At 44.7% G+C, this 19691-nt stretch overlaps 1 protein-coding gene and 1 long non-coding RNA gene across 4 annotated transcripts; one reads left to right on the forward strand and one right to left on the reverse strand.

Moving 5' to 3' along the window:
* The first annotated feature begins 249 nt into the window (after positions 1 to 249).
* On the forward strand, positions 250 to 7373 carry LOC108406310 (uncharacterized). The gene is made up of 3 exons (XR_001855427.3): positions 250 to 437; positions 656 to 849; positions 7189 to 7373. It is a non-coding gene; the product is annotated as an uncharacterized lncRNA (long non-coding RNA).
* On the reverse strand, positions 6069 to 13403 carry RFX5 (regulatory factor X5). 3 transcript variants are annotated; one of them, XM_037003258.2, is made up of 12 exons: positions 13224 to 13403; positions 12273 to 12473; positions 11993 to 12026; positions 11696 to 11800; positions 11497 to 11579; positions 11125 to 11244; positions 10820 to 10939; positions 10598 to 10679; positions 10096 to 10297; positions 9765 to 9865; positions 8637 to 9613; positions 6069 to 6207 (listed from the first exon to the last, which is right to left on the reverse strand). In XM_037003258.2, exons 2-11 carry the CDS (start codon positions 12467 to 12469, stop codon positions 8660 to 8662), a joined length of 1998 nt encoding a protein of 665 aa, XP_036859153.1. In that variant the 5' UTR covers positions 12470 to 12473; positions 13224 to 13403; the 3' UTR covers positions 6069 to 6207; positions 8637 to 8659. The 3 variants fall into 3 exon arrangements, with proteins under 3 accessions (XP_036859153.1, XP_017530429.2, XP_017530433.2); XM_017674940.3 differs by lacking the exon at positions 6069 to 6207 and having other exon boundaries at positions 7530 to 9613; positions 13224 to 13401; XM_017674944.3 differs by lacking the exons at positions 6069 to 6207; positions 11696 to 11800 and having other exon boundaries at positions 7530 to 9613; positions 13224 to 13398.
* Between the last annotated feature and the right edge of the window lie 6288 nt (positions 13404 to 19691).

Here is a 19691-nt window from a genome sequence, read left to right on the forward strand (position 1 = left end):
CCTTCGCGCTGCCTCAAGTTTGCCTCGGCTGCACAATCCTCTTCCTCTACACAGCCACGACCGTAAGAAATAGAAAAAAAAAAATCCCCAGCCGGGCTCTATTCTTCTGAGTCGAAGCCCTCTAGGAATATGTCTTCCGGCTTCTCCGACGCTCAGGACCCTATGGATCCTACAGTAATCTAAGGAGTCGGGTGAGCTGCCTGGAACATGCCTGTTTAAAAATAGAAGGGGGCGGGGAGGAGACATTAAGAAACTGCGGAGGGAGGAGAGCGCAGAAGGAGGGGCCTACGGGTGGAAGGAGAGGCCAAATCTTCAGCGGCTTAGAGCGTCTGCTAAGGAACAGAAAACGAAGTAAAATTTGCTGGATGGGGGCCAGGGCTCCGGGCCTAGTGAGCAGCCGGCAGGCAGGGGGGCGTGGATTCCCTTTACTTCGATCGGTACGTGACGTGCAAATTATATGTAAATGAGCCCGTTTGAGTTAACGACCGAGTTACCGTAATTGCAATTAGTGGCTTTTCCCTCTTCTGTATTCCACACAACTCCCTTAGTAAATCAGGCCGTGGAATAGACGCTGGGGCGCGGCGGGGAGAGGAGAAAAATAGGGCGGGCGGAGAAGACAGCCACCGTCACTATCGTTCTCCTATTCACCTTAAAGGACTATGCCAAGAAGGCACCCCTTCTCGCTTCGGGAATGGCGCGGTCCAACCGCGTCAATCTGTCGCGGTTAGCGGAGCGGCTAGAGGCTGCGGTTCTGCCTCCGAGGTCATCAGCTGTCTGGACAGCGTTTGTCCTCCAGCCTCCCGACGTCGATCCTCCAGAAAGGGGCTGGACAGGGCCAGGTTGAGAGAGGTGAGTGAAATGATAAAGGCTTGGAGGGCATAACCTCTCCTTCCAAATGAAACAAAACCGTATAAAACTAAAAAACACGCCCCGCAGATGGACCACGCCACCAAAAAGTACTGGTTTTGTGTATTTGTCAGCATTGATTGGGATCCTTCTCCCTCAGAACCTCTTTCCCAACCGTCAATAAGCCCTTACTTAATATTCTACATTAAGGCTAGATCTTGGATCCATCCTTCCTTGGGATGACTTACTTGACCTCTTTGAACTTCAGTTTCTATGTCTGCAGAGTTGATCCAGGAATATTAACACTTTGCAAAATTCTATGAGAATTAAGAGAGTACAGATTACTACTATAGTAGCCTATTACTATTATTGGGACAATAATACAGGATAGATGATGAAAGAAAAGAGGGTCACTGCTTCAGTGTTGAATTGGGAGGCAGAATAAAATAGCTTGAAAATACCTATGTAAAACATGAAATATGTACAAAAGTAGAGCAAATGGGGTACCTGATTGCTGAAGGAACATAGTTAATGTGGAAGGCCCAGCCACTCAGCATATGGAGAATGAATGAATGGAAGGCTTCTCAAAATATTGTGAGCCAGGTCTTAGAAGAGATATTGGATATGATCCAGCAAAGCAAAAAAGAGAGAACATTCTGAAGGGTAAAAAATTATATGTTGAAGATTGGAAATGGTAATTTGCTTAAATCATGAGGAAAGGGCAAGACAATAAGCTAGTTTAAAACAGGAGTACAGTAATAAAACATGAGGAGAGAAAGAGGCTGAGTGCCAAAGATAGTTTAAATTTGTCAACACTAGTGGAGGGGGGAATCACCAGTCCACCTGTCAGGCCCCTCAGCTCTCGGTTAGCTCCCAGTCAGCTGTCAGGCAAGTATCAAGAGGTGATGACCCTACTTTAGCCTAAAGTTAAAATGTCACACATCCATCCCTTCCAGGGGAAGGGTTCCAAAGGGCCAGAAGTCTTTTTGAAACATTGTAAAAAGAGATGTGACAGCCTTTTTATAGTAGGAAGTGTATTTTCCAGTAACAAAAGATTTCAGGAATATTTCTGATCAAACCTTTCTTCTCCTTTTCTTATTGAAGTATAGTTGATACACATTATTATATTGGCTTCAAGCATATGACATAGTGATTTGACAGTTATCTGTGTTATAAAAAGTTGGGATAGAGCCAGGATGATCTAGGCAAAGGAGTAGATCTACTGAGGAACCATACATGTGACAAACACTTAAGATAAATACATAATGAAGTAATTCCCCTGGTTAGTATAAGTGAATGTGTCATCTGGTTTGATTTCTAAAGAAAGCTGATACCTGTCCATAAAAATTACAGTTTGAAAAAACTGGATCAAATAAATGTTCTGTTATATGGACCCCATTAAGTGTAGTTACTATCTCATTTCAACTTTAGTAACTTTTTATAGCTATAGGCAGTTATAAGTGCTTTATTAACCAAATGAGACCCTGTCCTACACACGTACACACACACCCCAGTATTAAGTAGAGTTTGTTTCAAGTTTTCTGTTCATAGTTTTAAGAGCTCATGTGTAAATTTCTTTCCATGTTTATGACTTTGTCTTTCTGACTTCTGTTTTTAAAGGATTTATCTTTGTATTCTAGCTGTATCCTTAGTTTCTATGATGGGTGGTGGTGGTGGGAATTATATTTGTTGAAACATATATGCTGAACAGACTGAATGCAGAAACAGATACGAGAATCAAGTCAGGCATTAAAGTTTTCCAAAAATGTAAAATACAATTGTCTCACTGATTTTTTTTTTTTGGGAAAACAGAGTTAGTTTTCAGAAGTAAATTAATAAGTTAAAAATATTTAAAATATTTTGACCATATTTTCTTCCCCTTTTAGTTTTCAGTCTCCCTGTCAAGTTTTAAAACTGAATGCTATTTTTACTATATTAAATTTGGAAGTATAGCATATATAATAGTTTTTAAAATTCTTCACCACACTGAACCTATTTTTCTAAAATTCTCTTCTGATAGAAAAATACCTGTATGTTAAGTCCCAGGAAGCTGCTGCAGGTACACATGGTTGCACATGGATGACATGTGACCCAGTGGGAATCCATACTATCCTGTGGGCATGTGAAGCCTCTTGCATGGGAATGTATGCATGCATGTGGCACCTCAAGGAATGGGAAAAAAGGGGTCAGTTAATGTCATTTACTTATCATATTTAATTTCCTAAAAGTAGGGAAAGAAGTTGGCTTATTCATCAACAGTTGGTACAGCTAGTGGACCCAGGTCATAATACAACTCCAATTATATAGGAAACACTCCTGTGGTTAAAGAAGATACAAAGTGATTTTTTTCCCTGAACCTTAGATGTTACAGACTTTCTTCTAGAGAAAGGCTAGCAGTTACTGCTTGAGCCCCTAATCTGCATTAATATAAACATTACCTCATTTATTCCTCATTACAACCCTGTGAAAGAGATTTTTATCCCATTTTATGGAAACTGAGCTTTCAGAATGGTTGTCATTGTTTTTCAAAATTGTTTTACTTCAACCCACAATAAATACATTTTATATCATGACTACCTGAAGAACACATAGACATGTCTTCACTGAAATGTTTCATAAAATGGTAGTTACCCCTTACTATGTGCAATGTACAGGGATATTTTCGGTTTCACTTCTTTAAAAGTTGCATTCTGCTAAATCAGTTTCACAATCCACTAAAGGGTTGAAATTTACAGTTTGAAAAAATTGGATCAAATAAATGTTCTGTTATATAGAAAGTAGTAAAGCTAATATGTGACCTGAGTTCATGCTCTTCCTAGTAAATAAATGCCTCCTCATGGACATTTAAGAAATACTGCATTATGTATATGTTGTTTTAACTTTCTCTTGTGGGATAGAGCCAGAAGGATGATCTAGGCAAAGGAGTAGATCTACTAGGAACCATACATGTGACAAACACTTAAGATAAATACATAATGAAGTAATTCCCCTGGTTAGTATGAGTGAATGTGTCATCTGCTTTAATTTCTAAAGAAAGCTGATTCTTGTCTATAAAAATAAGTTCATTTATTTGAGGTCACTCAAAAATAAGTTCATTTATTTGAGACTAGACATGCAGTTTGTCTTGGTTAAATAGCGAAAAATTATCTCAAATTTTAGTACATTATAAATTATCTTTAAGATAGGGCTAAAATGAAAAAAGACAACACTATGGGGGAAATGGGAGTGGGGAATAGAGTTTTTAGGAGAGAATAAGGAATGGTAAGAGAATAAGCAGTGGGCAGTCCCCCAAATTTTAGTTTGGCCCATCATCTAGTAAACTGAAGACTGCTTGAACTACAGAAGAATAACTTGTTTTATGTTAGTTTTAAAAATAGGCTACTTAAAAGCCCCATAATCATGTAAATCTCAAAAATCATCCTGTGGTCTGAGCTCCTAGAATGCATAGATACATCACCATTCATGGTGAGAACAGTATTTCCTTTGAAGCTTGTATCTTTCCATCACCAGTGGTTTTATTTTTCCATGTACCTGTCACCTCTCTCAGCAGTGACAGGTCCAGTCCCTCATCTCCTCCCACATGGATAACAACAGCTGGTTCCTTTTGATTTCAGTTCCTCTGTCCTCTCATGCAAACTTCATACCTTTCAATCAGTAGTTAACTATAATACTTGTGTGTTCTTCTGGTTTATTTCTTATTATTGTTCATACACATCCCTTCTGCTTGACAGGTTTCTTTGCTGGGTTGTACTGCCACGCCTTTATTCACATTCCATATCCCTAACCCCCTGCTTTTCCTGGAATTCCTTCTTCTTTTTCACCTATCTAAACTCTACTTACCTAAAGACTTAACTCAAGCCTACCCTTTCCATGTAGCCCTACCAAATTACTCAGCCCAAAGTGGTCTCTGAATTTACAGCTCTTGTGCAGTAGAATCAGTATCATGATTTAGTTCTTTTTACCACATCTTATTCTGTCCTTGCTTTATGAGTTAGACATGTCCAGTTAACTCCTAACTCGTCTTTACTGGGAAGTCATTTCTGATCTCTGCCTGACATACTCTGTTCCTCTGGGCTCCTATAGCTCTGTTTACTGCAAACATTAACTCATGCTGCGCTGTGATCATTATTGACTTGAAGACAGATCCTAAGTCAACTAGCTTCTAACAAGTGCCTACCACTTAAAAAACAAGAAGGAAAATATCAAAACTACAGTAATGGGTTCCTAATTCTAGCAGCATGATAACACAAGGACTCTCCCATTACAATACAACTAGATCCTGGGTAAATTAGCAATGTTTGGCATATTGCTGGGCTAATTAGAAAGTAAGAGAACTCACTAAAGGAAGAAACAATAACATTAGGCTGACACCAATATGAAGAAGAACATGCAGTAGAAAATCAGGTTTGCCCTGTGGACAAATACCAATATCAGTATTCTGAACAGAGGATAAACCTTGAGTCTAATCAAGGAAGGGAAGAAAACTTGGGACTCGTTAATTACACTGGGACTCTTGAAGGGGCTAACACAGGTCCAGGAGAACTGCTCCTGGTAGAAGCAAATGCAAATCTTCTCTGGAGGAAATTACCTCCAACTTAGACCCTCTGGATTCCCACAGATTAAGTTTTAACAAAATATGAGCTGAAATATCCAAAATATACAATATATAAGGAAACAAATTACCATGGGCAAGATTCAGTGAAAACAACAAAACAGATTTAGACATCCAAGGTTACAGAATATACAGTAACAATCCCAACAAATTTTAAAGACTTGGTATCACAAAGACTATATCTCTGAGCACAAATGATTAAGCTAAAAATGAATTATCAGAGAGAAATTTTTAAAAATCCAGACATTTGGAAAAACATAATTTATAAATTTAAAAAGTCACAAAAGTAATTTAAATATCCTTGGAATTAAATAATTAAAATATTTATAACAGAAAAACTTGGGGAATATAGAAAAGCAAGTCCTTGAAAACTTAACAATAGAAAACTTGAAAATTAATAGGTGTTAAAGTTCAGATGTTATACAAGAACATGAAATTATAGTTGGCCCTTATACAACAAATTTGAACTATGCAGGTCCACTTAATGCATGGAATATTTTAATAAATACACTGAAAAATGTTTTGGAAATTTGTGACTTATTTTCTCTAGCTTACTTTATTGTACAACATATAGTACATATAATGTACAAAGTATGTGTTACTTACCTGTTTATGTTATCAGTAAGACTTCAGGCTAACAGTAGGCTATTGGTAGTTAAGTTTGGGGAGCCAAAGTTATACAGAGATTATCAACTGTGCTGGGGGTCAGCACCCTTAGCCCCCACATTGTTCAGGGGTCAACTGTAAATCTAAAGAAAGCGGAAGAAAGGAACTACTGTATTTAAAATTCATAATTAATGAAATGGAAAAAAATTACTTAAGGGAGATCAACAAAGCCTAGTGTGGTAGCTGAAAGTAGACATGTAAAATAACACGTTTCTCGTGCAATTGACCAAGGGTAACAAGGCACAAATAAACAGTAGACATGAAAAGGGAGATATGACTACAAGCAGGGAGAGGCAAAAGAAGGAAATAGAAGAAATTTCATTTCTTAAAAACAAAATGAAATGCACAAAATTCTAGGAAAACACTTTACCTAAATTGACTCAAGAAGAAATAGCCCAAATAGCCTATAATTAAAGAAACTCAATCAATGGTTAAAATATTTCTCACAAAGGAACACCAGGCTCAGATGGCCTAACAGGTTTTACCAGACTTCCAAGGGACAGTTCATTTCAGTATGATGTAAACTTTCACAGAATAAGAGGCATCAGTCCCCAACTTAAGATGTACGGACCAAAAGATCCATCCTAGAAGCCTTTTTAGATATCTTACTAAAAACAAAGACACTAACATGAATGAGAATGTTCATAGAAGCATTGTTCGCAGCAGCAAAAAATTAGAACCAAATGTCTATTAATAGGTGAATGAGTAACTTGTGGTTTATGTACTTAGTGGAATATTATACACATGAAAATGAAGAATCATAGTTGTCTACAACATGGATGAATCTTTGAAATAATGTTAAGTGAAAAAAAACTGTAGGGGACTATTAGAGCATAAAATTTTTTAAAGCTAAAAAGCAAAACTGAACATCCTTTAAGGATATATATATATATACAAACATAAAATTAAGAACAGTGGTTACCTCTAGGGGATAGGACAGGGGAGGAACACAAGAAATTCAATGGTATTTCTAATGTTTTAATGTGTGAGGTGATGGGTCATAGGTACTTATTTAATTAGTATGCTTCTTCATAATTTATTCATGTTAAATATATTCCTTATAGATATCAAATATTACACAGTATCGCTTTAAAAAATTTGCTGTGGTGGAAACAAATGAAATGAAGTCTCCCTGGAAGAAAATCTGTATTTCTTGGGAAGAACCATGGTTTCCTGACAGAAGCTACCCTATGCAGAAGACAAGTGGATCCTCAATAAATACTGATTGGTTTACTACTTTACCCAAGGATACGCCTGGAGGGTCTGGATTCCCTTCCTGCTGGTGCTTCCTGATATGCAGGGCTACCTCCTTCCATATGCCTATCCTGAAATCCATAATCCTGGCTAAGTCCTGACACATGTATGACAAGAGACTGACACCTGGTGGATACAGAATGAATTTAACAAAATGACTAGGAAGTAAATCTTTCACTTTACTTGGTGAAAATGACAGTAGGGTTGGGGGATAGCAAAGCAGGAATGGGGAGAAAGCTAAAATTGGGAAACAGGAAAAAGAATAATCTCCATCTCTGAGATGCAGGTGAAAAAAAAAAGGGATTGTCACCTAAATGAAACTAAAGATTTAGTCCCTAAAGGAGAATGACTTCCCTCTCATTCTTTATGGGACTGAAACAAGAGGAATGCAGTTATAGCTCTACTAAGGAAAACACAAGACTATGAGGGAAAAACGAAGCAGGTAAAGCTGATTTTAACCTAGCAAGCTAAAAAAACCAAATGACTTTATACTAGTGACGAGGGGTCAGCTATGTGACTAAGGAGGCTCATCCCACCCTTTTCCCCAAAATGAAGTCCATCATGTAGAATATGCAAAAGAGCAACACACCATTCTCCTGGCCACAGTGACAAGTTAGGGGTGAGCATGTGACCCAGGCTGGCCTCAGAGTTAATCTTAGGGCTTTTGCTAGGGTTCCTGGCACAAAGATGCCTTCTCTTTACAGCTGGACATAAATGAGGAAACATGTAAACACCCAGGAGTGCTAACAGCCACAAGGCAACCCAGGCTTCAGATGACCTTAGGGAAGGCAGAGAAGCTGGGGGACAGGGGAGGATCAACCAGGTATTTAGAAACATGCTGAGCCACGATCACCTTTACCTGGTGCCAGTGCTACCTCTGGGCTTACCACTTACATGAGCCAATAAATCTTTAAGCCAGTTTGAGTACAGTTTCTATTGACTTAAAGCCGAAAAATACTGAAGTTTTATGTTCTTCATACTTACTCCATCTCTACCTTCCCACAGGATAGCACAGGGAGCCAGGTAAGGCAGCCACTACAGATTTATTAGTGACTCTAAATCCAAGAGTATCGAGCTAGAAAGGTTAGAGGCAGGAACCAGGCAGTGCGTAAGACAGGGTGCCTTAGATAACCATATAGAAGAGAATGAATTCTCTTAGGAAAAGAGCCAAATGAGAAGCAAGTGCAGAGAAGGGCCTCTACAAGGCAGACAGGTAGAATTCACACATGGATATAAACACTCTTCTTCATAAACCTACCATGGGGGTGTTGCTTTGGGGTCTTAGCCCTCATGGGACAAGGAATTTTGAAGCACATGCCCCTCTGAGTCTTTATTACCCTGTGCTGTAGTGTCTACCTCTCCCTTTACCAAAAGAAGATCCTCCTTCTGGCTTCTGCTGCCCTTGATGACACACACTTTTGGGGTGGCAAGAGGAATTTTACTTTCTGCTTTGTCATGCCGGGAACTGGGGCCCCTACCTCCCCTGGCAACAGCATCAACTTCCTGACCTTGGGCAAGTACCATCCCCTTCTCGGCCTCTCTCACTGCCTCTGGCCTCTCTGGCCCTCCAGCTGAGTTGCTTTCCCCTACAGAGGCCCATGACTCCCGTGGTAACCTTGAGGACTGGGCAGAGTCCGTGGCAGCTGCTGTCCTGTCAGGAGTAGAATTCCTCTCCCTACTTCCACCTGATTTTTTCCGAGGGCGCCCCCGTTTCCTTTTGGCATCACTTCTGGTATCCTCTGTATGCTGCTTTGCTGCTTTAGCTGGTGGGTCCTGCCCAGTGGCCTCTCTCACAGGAACTTCGGCTGTCCTCTTGACACCTTTGTCATAGGGTCCCAGGTCCCGACCTGTGCCCACTTCTCTGTTCTCTGTGCCCCAAGACTGAGTGAACCCCCCAGGTGCAGCTTTCCCAGGCCCAGGCAAAGCAGGAACAGTTGGTAAGATCATGTTAATGATGGGCACAGCTGCCTGGGGCCCCCCAGCCCCACAGGGCAGAGGCAGCGTAGCCACTTTCAGAGCACTTGAAGAAAGCTTGGGGGCCAGGATGGGCGGAGAGACTCGGATTGGTGGAATAAGTGAGCAAGGGGCCCGGGGGAGGAGCAGAGGCAGCCGAGCCACTAGGGCATTAACTTGCGGGTTATTAGCTGCTGGGGCCAGGCTCTCCACTACACTCTTCTTCCGCTCTCCACGTGCTGTAGGGCCAGCCCCAGCCCTGGGTTCCAGCTCCTTAGAAGGCTAAAAAGTAAAGAGAGGAATACAGTACATTGGAAGATTGGACATTGGAGGAAACATAGGCACAGGAGGTGAACAAGTATAGGACTCACCAGGGGAATGGCATACTAAACTCAGCCCAGGACTGCAAAGTTGGGGGCATCAACTTCCTTACCTGGGCTGGTCTCTCTGATTTCTTAAGGGCTCCACCCTCTAGGTTCTCTACACCATTCTTGGATTTAGATGACTGTTCTTGAGGGGCATGTTCATCTTCCTCTGCAGAGGTGCCAGAAAAGGTAATAAGGTTGGGTGAAGAGACAGAATGGAGTGACCCAATTCTGATTGACTGATAGAAGCAGGGGAAAGAAAATGGTCTAAGGCATGTCCTAGAAGGGTCTCTCTAGCAATGGAGGGCAAGTCCAGGGTGTTCATCCTAGCATATAGGAGGGCTTTTGATGTTGAAAGTGGCTGAGGACTTCTCAGGACATGAGACAGGGTCCACCCACCAGCAAGCCCCATGGCCTTGAGCACATGGGCATGTGCAGACCGGGCAGAGATGAGATGCTGCTGTAGCAGGAAGCGGGCGACCTCAACGATGGAACTGAAGGATCGTTTCAGGATTCGTTCTGCCCAATCACAGGTCAGGGCACAGGCTGCCTCGACCAGTTCATCCCGAGGGGCTGGGGTTACTTCTGGCCCCATTTCTGGCTGCAGTGGGGAAGGACATGTCTAATCACATTCCAAACTACAGAATCCTTGGCCCCTCTTGGACACCAATATTGACCATGGTAAGCCCAGACTTGGATGGGAGTAGCCTCTATCACCCGACCCTAGAAAGCCAGAAATGTCTTCACGTCTGCCTCAGTCATTGGGTAGGTACAAGGGCATATGCTATACAGCTAGGAGCTAGAATGGCGTAGGCTGTGTTAACCCTCAAACCATGTCCCAAAGACCTCTGCCTTCTCCCTCGGAGAGAAGAGTGCAACTAGAGGGCTGTTTGTTACTTACACTCTCAGAGCCCTTTAGGTCAGGTCCAGGCAAGGGTGGCATAGATACCAAGGTCTTCCTTCGTATGCCACTGTAGCAATATCTGATTCAAGTTAAAGAGCAGCCAACATGTGAGGGTCTCCAAGCCCCTCGGGAAGTTTCGGCTGTTTCCAACCCTGGCTCTCCACATCCTAAGTTTTCCTCCCCAGGTCGTCCAGCCCAAACCTCTCCATTCAAGGATACTTGGACTGGCCCCGGCCACCTAGCCTTCGGGCTTTGATGTCAGGGAAAATTTCTCTGATGATCTTGCCAAAGTTGGCTGTGCTGAGTGGGCGACAACAGGCGAGGCTCTCACAGTACTTCCTGAGTGGGTGGGGGCAGAGTTGTAAGACACTCAGAGGAGGAGGTCATTGATGGGTTCAGAGGCTCCTGGGGATTAAGCTTGGAAAACCCTTTAAAAAGTCAGGCTCTTTCAAGGTAGGGAGCTCTCCAGGGGTGAAGGGGCAGTCCTGTGCCTACTGTCCCTCCACCCTACCCCATCCACCCACCGATAGGCATCATAAACGCTTTGCTTTGGCAGACAGGTATCAGTATGCTCTTCTAGGTGGTTGCGGATCCACCTGTAGGCATACATGTACTCCTCATTGCTGAGTGTACTTGGCTCTGAGCTGTAAGAGAAGTAGAAAGGACAAGCATTACTAAGATCCAAACAGTTGTCCTGGTACTATCCAGCCTACTACAGTATTGCTGGACCAAATCACCAGAATCCTCCTGTCCCTGGTAAAACATGACAGAACAAGGACTTTTCTTCTTGATCAGAGACAGCTGTTATGAGTAATCCTATTCACATGCCCCTTCCCAGCGGGCCATTTTTTAGGAGTCAAAATCTCTGACACCGAAAACTCTAGCACCAAACCTACCTTTTATCTCCAGTACTGGGCCCTGAGGGTAGCTGAAGGTAGAGATACAGCTTGTCGTTGTCTGAGAATTTCTGCACATCTTGCTGAAGTAGGAACAGAGGCGGGAGAAATAATAAAGCCAAGAAGAAGCTAAGGCAGGGCCCTCTGATCCTTACAGAAATGTCTAGCTGACTTAGCAACTGTCAGACTGAAAACGGACCTTGAAATGATTTGAGGTTGCGTGCTCACTGTGTCTGAGGAGCCCTTGTGGACCATAGTGGTAGGGGGATCTGTGGGGATCGGCTCTGGTTTTATTTCTGCAGGGCTACATGGGAAGTCACAGAGATGAAATGAGATGCTCAAGGTTAAATTGGTAGCAAATTGCAAAGTCAATTATCTTCTGACAGGGTAGACAACACTGCCTCTCCCCCATAAGCCTTTCACGTACCCATATCCTCATTATCCTCATCCCCTACCAATTCCATCTCTTAATTGCCCTCTTCCCCAAAACACTTACCAGGATTCCCTCTACTTTGTTCTGCACGGCCTTGCTGTGGACAAGAGGAGAAAGCTGGAGGTCATACACCAGATTTTCCCCCATCCCTGTGTCTGATTGCTAGGGAGAAGAGGGCTGAAATGCCTATCAGGTGTTCACAACTGCTACCATGATGAAGAGTCTCCCCCTTGTCAGATGCACTTGCACAGGGAGCAGCAGCTCATCTACAGAGGAAGTGAAATGCTGCAAGGATCTCTACCCAGGTCTGGAACAATATTTAGAGGTGATGGTGAGTACTTACGAAATGGTACCTCGGAGCCTCTGCAGGAGGGTGGTAGGTTCCCCCGCCTCAGCACCACCTGAGGGGGCCCTCCTCCCAGTCTTGGGGCTCTTGGCATCAGGTTCATCTTCTGCCATCGTGGCATGAGGGTTAGAGTTGACAGGAGACAGGACTCGAAGACTTAACTTCCCTTCCTCGGGAGAACCCAGAGCACTCATCTCTCTACCCAGAAAGACAGAGAAACAGAAAGCAAGCCTCTGAATTTCCCTCGTGGCCTTTTTCTCACCACTTGCCTTCTCCAAAAACGAGAAATTATCCCATTTCTTCTCTGGGCCCATATATACCCAAAGAGATCTTTGCCATCTGTATTCTATCTGCCCCACTTTTCTGCAGTCTCCTAAATGTGTGAAAAACTGTAAAGGAAGAGATAGGGCGACTGGGAATCCACGTTAGAAATAAATTTGCATTTCTGCCTCTGACCCCATACTGCCCTCTTCCCCTGAAAAAACGATAATCACCATAAAACAGTTTTCTGATTCTCTAATATACTCCTCACCATTGAATCTGCCTGGGAAGTCAAAGGATACTAACATATTCTGCCCTTCCAGGCTTGGAAAAAGCTGGGCCCAAGTTCTCATTACTTAACCTCCAAACGGCTCTTCCCCCCGTCCCCCCCCCCCCGCTGCTTCCCTCCCCCCCCCCCCCCCCCCCCGTCGCCGGCCCCTACGTCATCTCCCTCCACATCCCATCCTCATGTGCGCCCCCGCCTCCCTCCCTTCCTCCTCTATTCAATCCCTGGTTGCTGCAGAGTAGGGGGTCCTGGGCTACGGTACTCTTGGGCTGGGTGTAAAAAAACCCGGTTGGAGGAACGGGGTCCCAGATTCGGGTACGTGCACATGGGTGAAGAAGCTGTTGAAAATAAGGCCAAATCTTTTTCTGCTCTCCTCCCAGCTCACAGTGTCCCGTCCCTACCTTTAAACAGTCGCCTTCCAACACAAGTAACAATAAAGGTACGGGAGAAAGAGAAACTACCGCGTAGGCACCTTCACTCCAGCCCAGCCCTACGGTCGGGCCCAGAAGGCTAGTGCGTTGCTTTATTTTCTTTTTTCTGAGTGGCTGGGACAGCCCCGATCTGCCTAGATACTCGGACGGCCTGCTTTATCATTGGTCGTTGCTGCCACGGAGGCAGAAGGCGCCGGGCACCCGCCGGCGGCATCTAAAGTCTGCCTGGTAACAGGATCTGATTGGTCAGTAGAGGAGGGAAAATCCAAAATTGGTCTCATTTGAGTCAAGAGGGGAAGTCCGGTTTAGGTTTCGGTTGAAACGGGGGTGGGTTGGGATGGCTGTTCCTAAAAGGTTCTTCTCTTAAAGGGACCGCAGGACAAAAGATCCGGCCCCGGGCTCCCTTTGGAGCTTTCTTTTCAAAATTTGCCCTCTCCTTACGTGTTTCAGGTTTGCCTTCGGTCGTCAGAGCTAATGGAGGAAAAGATTCAATGGATGATGAATAACTAGAAAATGATGAGTAGTGTTAGCATGAGATCCGCCATCTTAACACCATCTCCATTTTGTGAAGAATGGAAATTTCCCACCTGAGCTCAAGCCAGGAGACTATCCTGCTTGGCCCCTATCAACCTGACTTAAAAAGTTACCTCCATAGCAACCTCTAGCAACAGCTATCATACCGGCTTCAAAAGTTACATCCTTAGTTAAGGTTTTAGATTAGGAAAGAAAATACAGGAGGCAGGCTCGACAACACTGGAGATAAACGTGCAGAGGGTGTCTCCAGCAAAGGGCTGAAGCCCTCTCTGTTTACAGGCTGGGGTAGATATATAGGACACAGGGAGGAGATATTTTGGGAGGCAGAAAATTTTGCTGTTACTGTTGCTAGGGAAGTAGCTTTTGCAGCTGGGTTGATAATTGCTGCTAGGGTTTGCTAGGGAGGTAACTTTTGAAGTCAGGTTGATAGGGGCCGAGCAGGATATTCTCATGACTTGAGCTCAGGCAGGAGTTTTCCATCTTCACAAAAATTGAGACAGTGTTAAAGATGGGGAATCTCATGCTAACATTCCTACCATTTTGTCATGGTCTTAAAGAAGGGAGGAAGGGCTGCTTCCTGTTGTGTGAGGGTGCAGTCTGGTTCGGAAGGGTCAAGTAGGTTTTTGAGGAGCTGATGTCAGTGGTGTTGGAGCAGCAGGATGCTGGTGACATGCTTTTGTGTGGTTGTCTGGATGAATGAATGTAGGCATTGGGACAAAAATTTTGTTAATAGATTTAGGATACAGGGGCCAAAGGTTATGAGGAGGTAATCATTATGATGGGTATACAACCCATGGGACCTATTTTATGAGATCGGACCAGGGTCCCAAGAGCTTTTGCTATCACCTGTGCAGTCTGATGGCTTCATCTCAGTTTCTGTACAGTGCCCTGTACAGTGCTGACTGATTGATATAGAAACAGAATTCTTCTTGGAGAGAGGCAGAGGCCTCCTTTTCCAGAAGTAAGGAGGTCTAGCCCTAGTCTGTTCTGAAGGATGACTCTAGCTAGGGAGTCAAGCTGGGTTTGGAGGGCTGAGATACTGTGTGCCATTTGGTCTAGGGCTTTTGTGTGTGCTTGGGAGAATTTCTGAAAGTAGAAAGTTGATGTGGTTACTCCTGTGACTCTGGCGCCTAGGACTGCAGAGATGCTTAGACCTGTGAGAAATGGAATGAGATGCAATGGCTCGTTTGGACTAAACAGCTGATGAGCTGGACTGAAGGAGCATAATGGTGATTGTGTGGTTACTGGGCATGATGTCTGTCTGGGGGATTTGCTATATTAAGGTACAAATTCCGGTCCAATTGGCTGGGAGGCAGCAATAGAAGTGTAAAATAAATTCTAACCGAAATAAGCAGGTGACTAGAGGCAACAAAAGGCTAGGCAGTTTATTTGAGCACAATCCCGGGTGAGGTTCACCAGTCTGCACAAATGCAGGCTGGAGAAGTCGTGCCCAGCAGGGCAGGCAGTGAGTTTTTAAAGAAGGTAGGGGGAGGCAGAGCATAGATTTACAGTGGTGCAAGGATTGGCTAGCCTAAGGCACATTTTTCAGGTTGGGAGGGGGCAGCAGCCAGGGAGTTTGGCACATCATCAGTGTCCGACGTGCTCACCCCTCCCTCCGGTGCCTCTAGCCTTACAAGGAGGAGGAGCAGCAAAAAAAGAGCAGCTCCTGGGTGCTGAGACAGAAGTCGAATTTTAGTGAGGCTAGCCAGGAAAAGGAGGAAGGACTGTCATAGTTTGGTTTCTCTGTTCCTCAGGTGGAAGGCCAACTAGGAAGGGGGCTATTATATATCCAGTGCAGGAAGGATTTAAGTTTGGCTGCAGTAGGTGGGGTAAGGATGACTTGATATAGATCTTTCCACTTGGGTTTTAAAGGGGAGGGGGAGCTAGTAACCCATATCCAATCCTTGGGTTGGAGGAGTGGGGAGTCTTGAGTTGGGATGGGTTTTGGGATGGCTGATTCAGTGTATTTGTGGAGGGTGTCTCTGGTCAGGTGGAATGCTGGTAGTAGATCGGGAGCGGGGAGGCAATGGTGGGCAGTCCGTGAAGGACTATACCGGAGTTCGAAGGAACTAAGGCTTGAGGTTTTGCCAGGGAGGGCGCAGAGGTGAAGAAAAGCAATGGGGAGAAGCTTTTTCCAGTGTAGCTTGGCTTCAAGGGTCAGTTTAGTGAGGTGCTGTTTAATGAGAACATTGGCTCGTTCTACTTTTCCAGAGGACTGTGGGTGGTAGAGGATGTGAAATTTCCAGGTGATGCTGAGAGATTTTGAGAGCATCTGTGATATCTTTGATGTGAAGGCTGGGGCCGTTATCAGATTGCAGAGAGAGGGTAATCCGAACCTGGGGATGATGTATTCTAAGAGGACTGTGGCTATAGTTTGGGCCTCTTTGGAAGTGGAAGGGAAAGCTTCTATCCATCCTGTAAGTGTCAGCTAGAGTGAGGAGATGGTGGATTTTCCTGACAGGAGGCATATGTATCAAGTCAATCTGCCAGCCTTGTCCTGGCAGATGACCTCTGGCTTGATGTGTGTCAGAATACCCCTTAAGGGGAGGTCTTGGCACAGAGATGGCAGGCGTGGGTTATTTGTTTGAGGGTGTCTGTCTGCTAGGGTGGGCAAATGCAAGTAAGGCTCAAGGAGATGGAGAAGTGGGAGATACCCTGTGTGCAAGTGGCCACGAACAGTGGACAGGATAAACTTTTTTTGCTCTTGGGGGAGGATGAGCTTGTCATCACGGAGGAACCATCCATTTCTCCTGGGGGTATTTGGGTAAACTGTTGTATTTCTTTGTCAGAGTAAAAGGGGGAAAAGGAGGGGAAGATGGGGAGAAGGGATTATGCTTGGATATCTTGATGGGTGGTAGTGTTGATGGGATGGTTAGAGATTATATTTGCAGCTCTCTTAGCTGTTGATTCAGCGAGGGCATTACCAATTGAGATGGGTCTGCTGATCCTTGGTGTCCTTTGCAGTGGATGACAGCTGACTTTTGGGGTAGCTGTGCAGCTTTGAGCAGTTTATGGATCAGTTTTCCGTTAATGATGGGGGATCCTTGAATGGTGAGGAATCCTTGTTCTTGCCATATTAGAGCATGGGAATAGAGGGTATGGACTGCAGGTTTGTAGTCAGTGTATATGTTAATTTGCTTGTTTTGGGCTAGAGTCAGTGCTCTAATTAAGGTTACTAATTCAGCTTGTTGAGATGTGGTGTGGGGGGCTAGGGAGTCTAATTCAGCAATTCAGTTTAGAGTGACAGTGGCATATCCTGCTCTAGGACAAGGGTATTTAAAAACCTGCTGTCAATAAACCAAGGAAGGGGCTGTGGGTATTGGGGTTTTGGACATATGGGAAGAGGTAATAGGAGATCATCTAGGAGGTCAAGGCAAGAATGGGGATTATCATCTGAGGGGTCACCGGGAGGGGGCAGGAGGGTGGCTGGATTGAGGGCTTTACAGTGTTGGAAGGAGATGAGAGGGTTTTCTACACAGAGGGCTTGAATCTGTTGCAGGTGGGAGAGAGAGAAAGATAAGAGAGAGCAGTGGCTGGTGAGCTCTTGGAGGCTTGTGAAGAAAGGATGGTGAGTGTTGATAAAGTGTGAATTTGTGAGCTTCAGGGGCTAGAAGGGTGGTGGCTCCCAGTAACTTCAGGCATGAGTGATCCTTGTATTGCCATGTCTAGTTGTTTACAGAGATACGCTATTGCTTGGGAGATGTTGCCGTAGGTTTGGCAGAGGCATCCTAAGGCTAGGTCTTGTGTGGCAGTAAGAAGGAGAAAGGGTCTGGTGGGATCAGGGGTCCTAGGGCCAGTGCTTGGAAGAGGTCCTCCTTTATTTTTGTAAAATAAGAAGTAAAGGGGAGGATTGGGTCTGGGGGTCTGGCAGGGTTTCCTTTAGCAGCTTCATATAGGGGTTTGGCTAGAAAGCTGAAGTTGGGGTCCCAGAGGCAGAAATAGCTCGCTAACCTGAGAAAGGAAAGGAGATTTCTTTGGTTTTGTGGAATGGGGAGTTCTTACATTAGCCTTTTCTGGGCAGTGGGGATAGCTTGGGACTGGGGGTGTTAGGGTTGGTCCTAAATAAATGACTTTGGATTGGCCTACTTGGGCTTTATCAGGGGAGACTTTGGTATCCTCAGTCATGGAGAAAATTCAGGAGCTGAGTGGTGTGGAGAAGCAGATCATGTATGTATTGCAGGAGACTGCTGGGGAGGAAAAATCCTGTGACAGGGCTTGTCCAAAAAAGATGGGGGCTGTCTCTAAACCCTTGAGGTAAGACTGTCCCTGTAATTTGGGAGGATGTATTTGTGTCCGGATTGGTTCAGGTAAATGCAAACAGCTTCTGGCAGGAGGTTTTGAGAGGAATGATGAAAAAGGCATCTTTGAGGTCAAGGACAGAAAAACGCGTGATGGTTGGGGGAATATGGGATAAAAGGGTGTAAGGGTTGGGGATTATTGGATGGATGGGGATAACAGCTTGATTGAAGAGGTGCATATCTTGAACTGGGCGGAAATAGCCATTAAGTATTTTTACAGCTAAGATGGGGGTGTTGTGAGGGGAGTGGGTGGGCTTGAGAATATTGCCTTGGAGGAGTTGAGAGATGATAGGTTTGAGTCCCTTTAGCCCTTTGAGGGGTTTAGTGGGAACTGTGACTGTGTAATGAAGGAGGTTGGGTCTCAGAGGTAAATGACAATTGGGGTGTGATGGGAAGCTATCAGGGGTGTGAGGTGTCCCATACAGCAGGGTTTATGTGGAGCAGGAGGGTAGTTAGAGGGAGAGGGCTAGAGGGCAAGGGAGTTGTGTCTGGATGGTGCAGGAGAATAAATGGAGAATGAGAATGGGGCAGGGGAGAGAGTTGAATGGAGGCATTAAATTTGGTTAGGATGTCTCTTCCTAAAATTGGAGTGGGGCACTGGGGAATGATTATAAAGGAGTGTGTAAAAGTTGTGTCAAACAGACTGCAGAACAGTGGACCTGTTTGTTTTGGGGTAGAGGGAGTTCTATGAATGCCAACAATAGAGAGAGAGGAATTAAGAAGAGGTCAGGGGAAGCTGGGCAGACTGTGTACGTAGCCCCCACGTCTAGTAAAAAGGAGATTGGCTTCCTGCGACAGCATCACCCCAGGGTCAGTGGACATGATGGTGGTGTGGGCGGCAAGCCCTGGGCCCCTTTGGTTTTCTGTGGCCAGGCCAAGTAGGTCTGCCAGTTCTGGATTTGGGTCTGAGGTCCTGTTTGGGGCAGAAGCAACCGAGCGAGGACAATCTCTCGTTGGGCACACACTGACTTCCAGCAACCTTTAAGACCATAGATGGGGCATCACCTCAGTGAGGGCAGTTTGGGATTAGGGCAGGCACTTGCCCAGTGGCCAGGCTGGCCCCATTTAAAGCATGCACTCATAGTGGACTGCTGGCCTGAGGATCTGTTTTAGGGGTTTTTTAGGCCCCTGTGAATGGGGATAGTTTCTGCCAGCATCTGGTATTGAGCCTGATCTCTTTTTAATTCATAGGTTTTTGTTCTTCCTCACTATTGTTAAAGATCTTAAAAGTGGCTTTTACTAATTGTCTTTGATGCATTTGGGGGCTCTCTTCTAAGCCTCTGTAGCTTTTTTCTGATGTTGGGCCTGACTGGAGATAAAATGGAGTTGAAGATAGATTTTGCCTTCATCTGATTTGGGATTGAGTGGTGTGTTTGGTTACTGCCTTGGACAGGTGGGAGAGAAAGAGGGTGGGGTTTTCATCTGGCCCTTGGGTGATTTCTTTAAGTTTTTCATAATTTACAGTTTAAGGGCGACTTTCTCCATTCCTGCCACTAGGTAGGTAATCATGCGGCCTCTCCCTTCTCTATCGCGGGAGGCAGTTTGGTAATCCCACTCTCGGTCTTGACTGGGAATGGCTGCTTGTCCTACAGGGTAGGGGCAAGGG

This window comes from Manis javanica, chromosome 4, assembly GCF_040802235.1.
Source record: "Manis javanica isolate MJ-LG chromosome 4, MJ_LKY, whole genome shotgun sequence".
NCBI lineage: Eukaryota > Metazoa > Chordata > Mammalia > Pholidota > Manidae > Manis > Manis javanica.

Bases quoted from the DNA above. Each gene is read 5' to 3' on its own strand.
- RFX5 (XM_037003258.2), bottom strand. From the start codon at position 12,469: ATGAGTGCTCTGGGTTCTCCCGAGGAAGGGAAGTTAAGTCTTCGAGTC. The intron at 9,866-10,095 runs GTGGGTGGACCC...GCACCTCTGCAG, and splicing joins CAAGGCCATGGGGCTTGCTG to AGGAAGATGAACATGCCCCT. The intron at 9,614-9,764 runs GTAAGGAAGTTG...TTTACTTTTTAG, and splicing joins AATCAGAGAGACCAGCCCAG to CCTTCTAAGGAGCTGGAACC.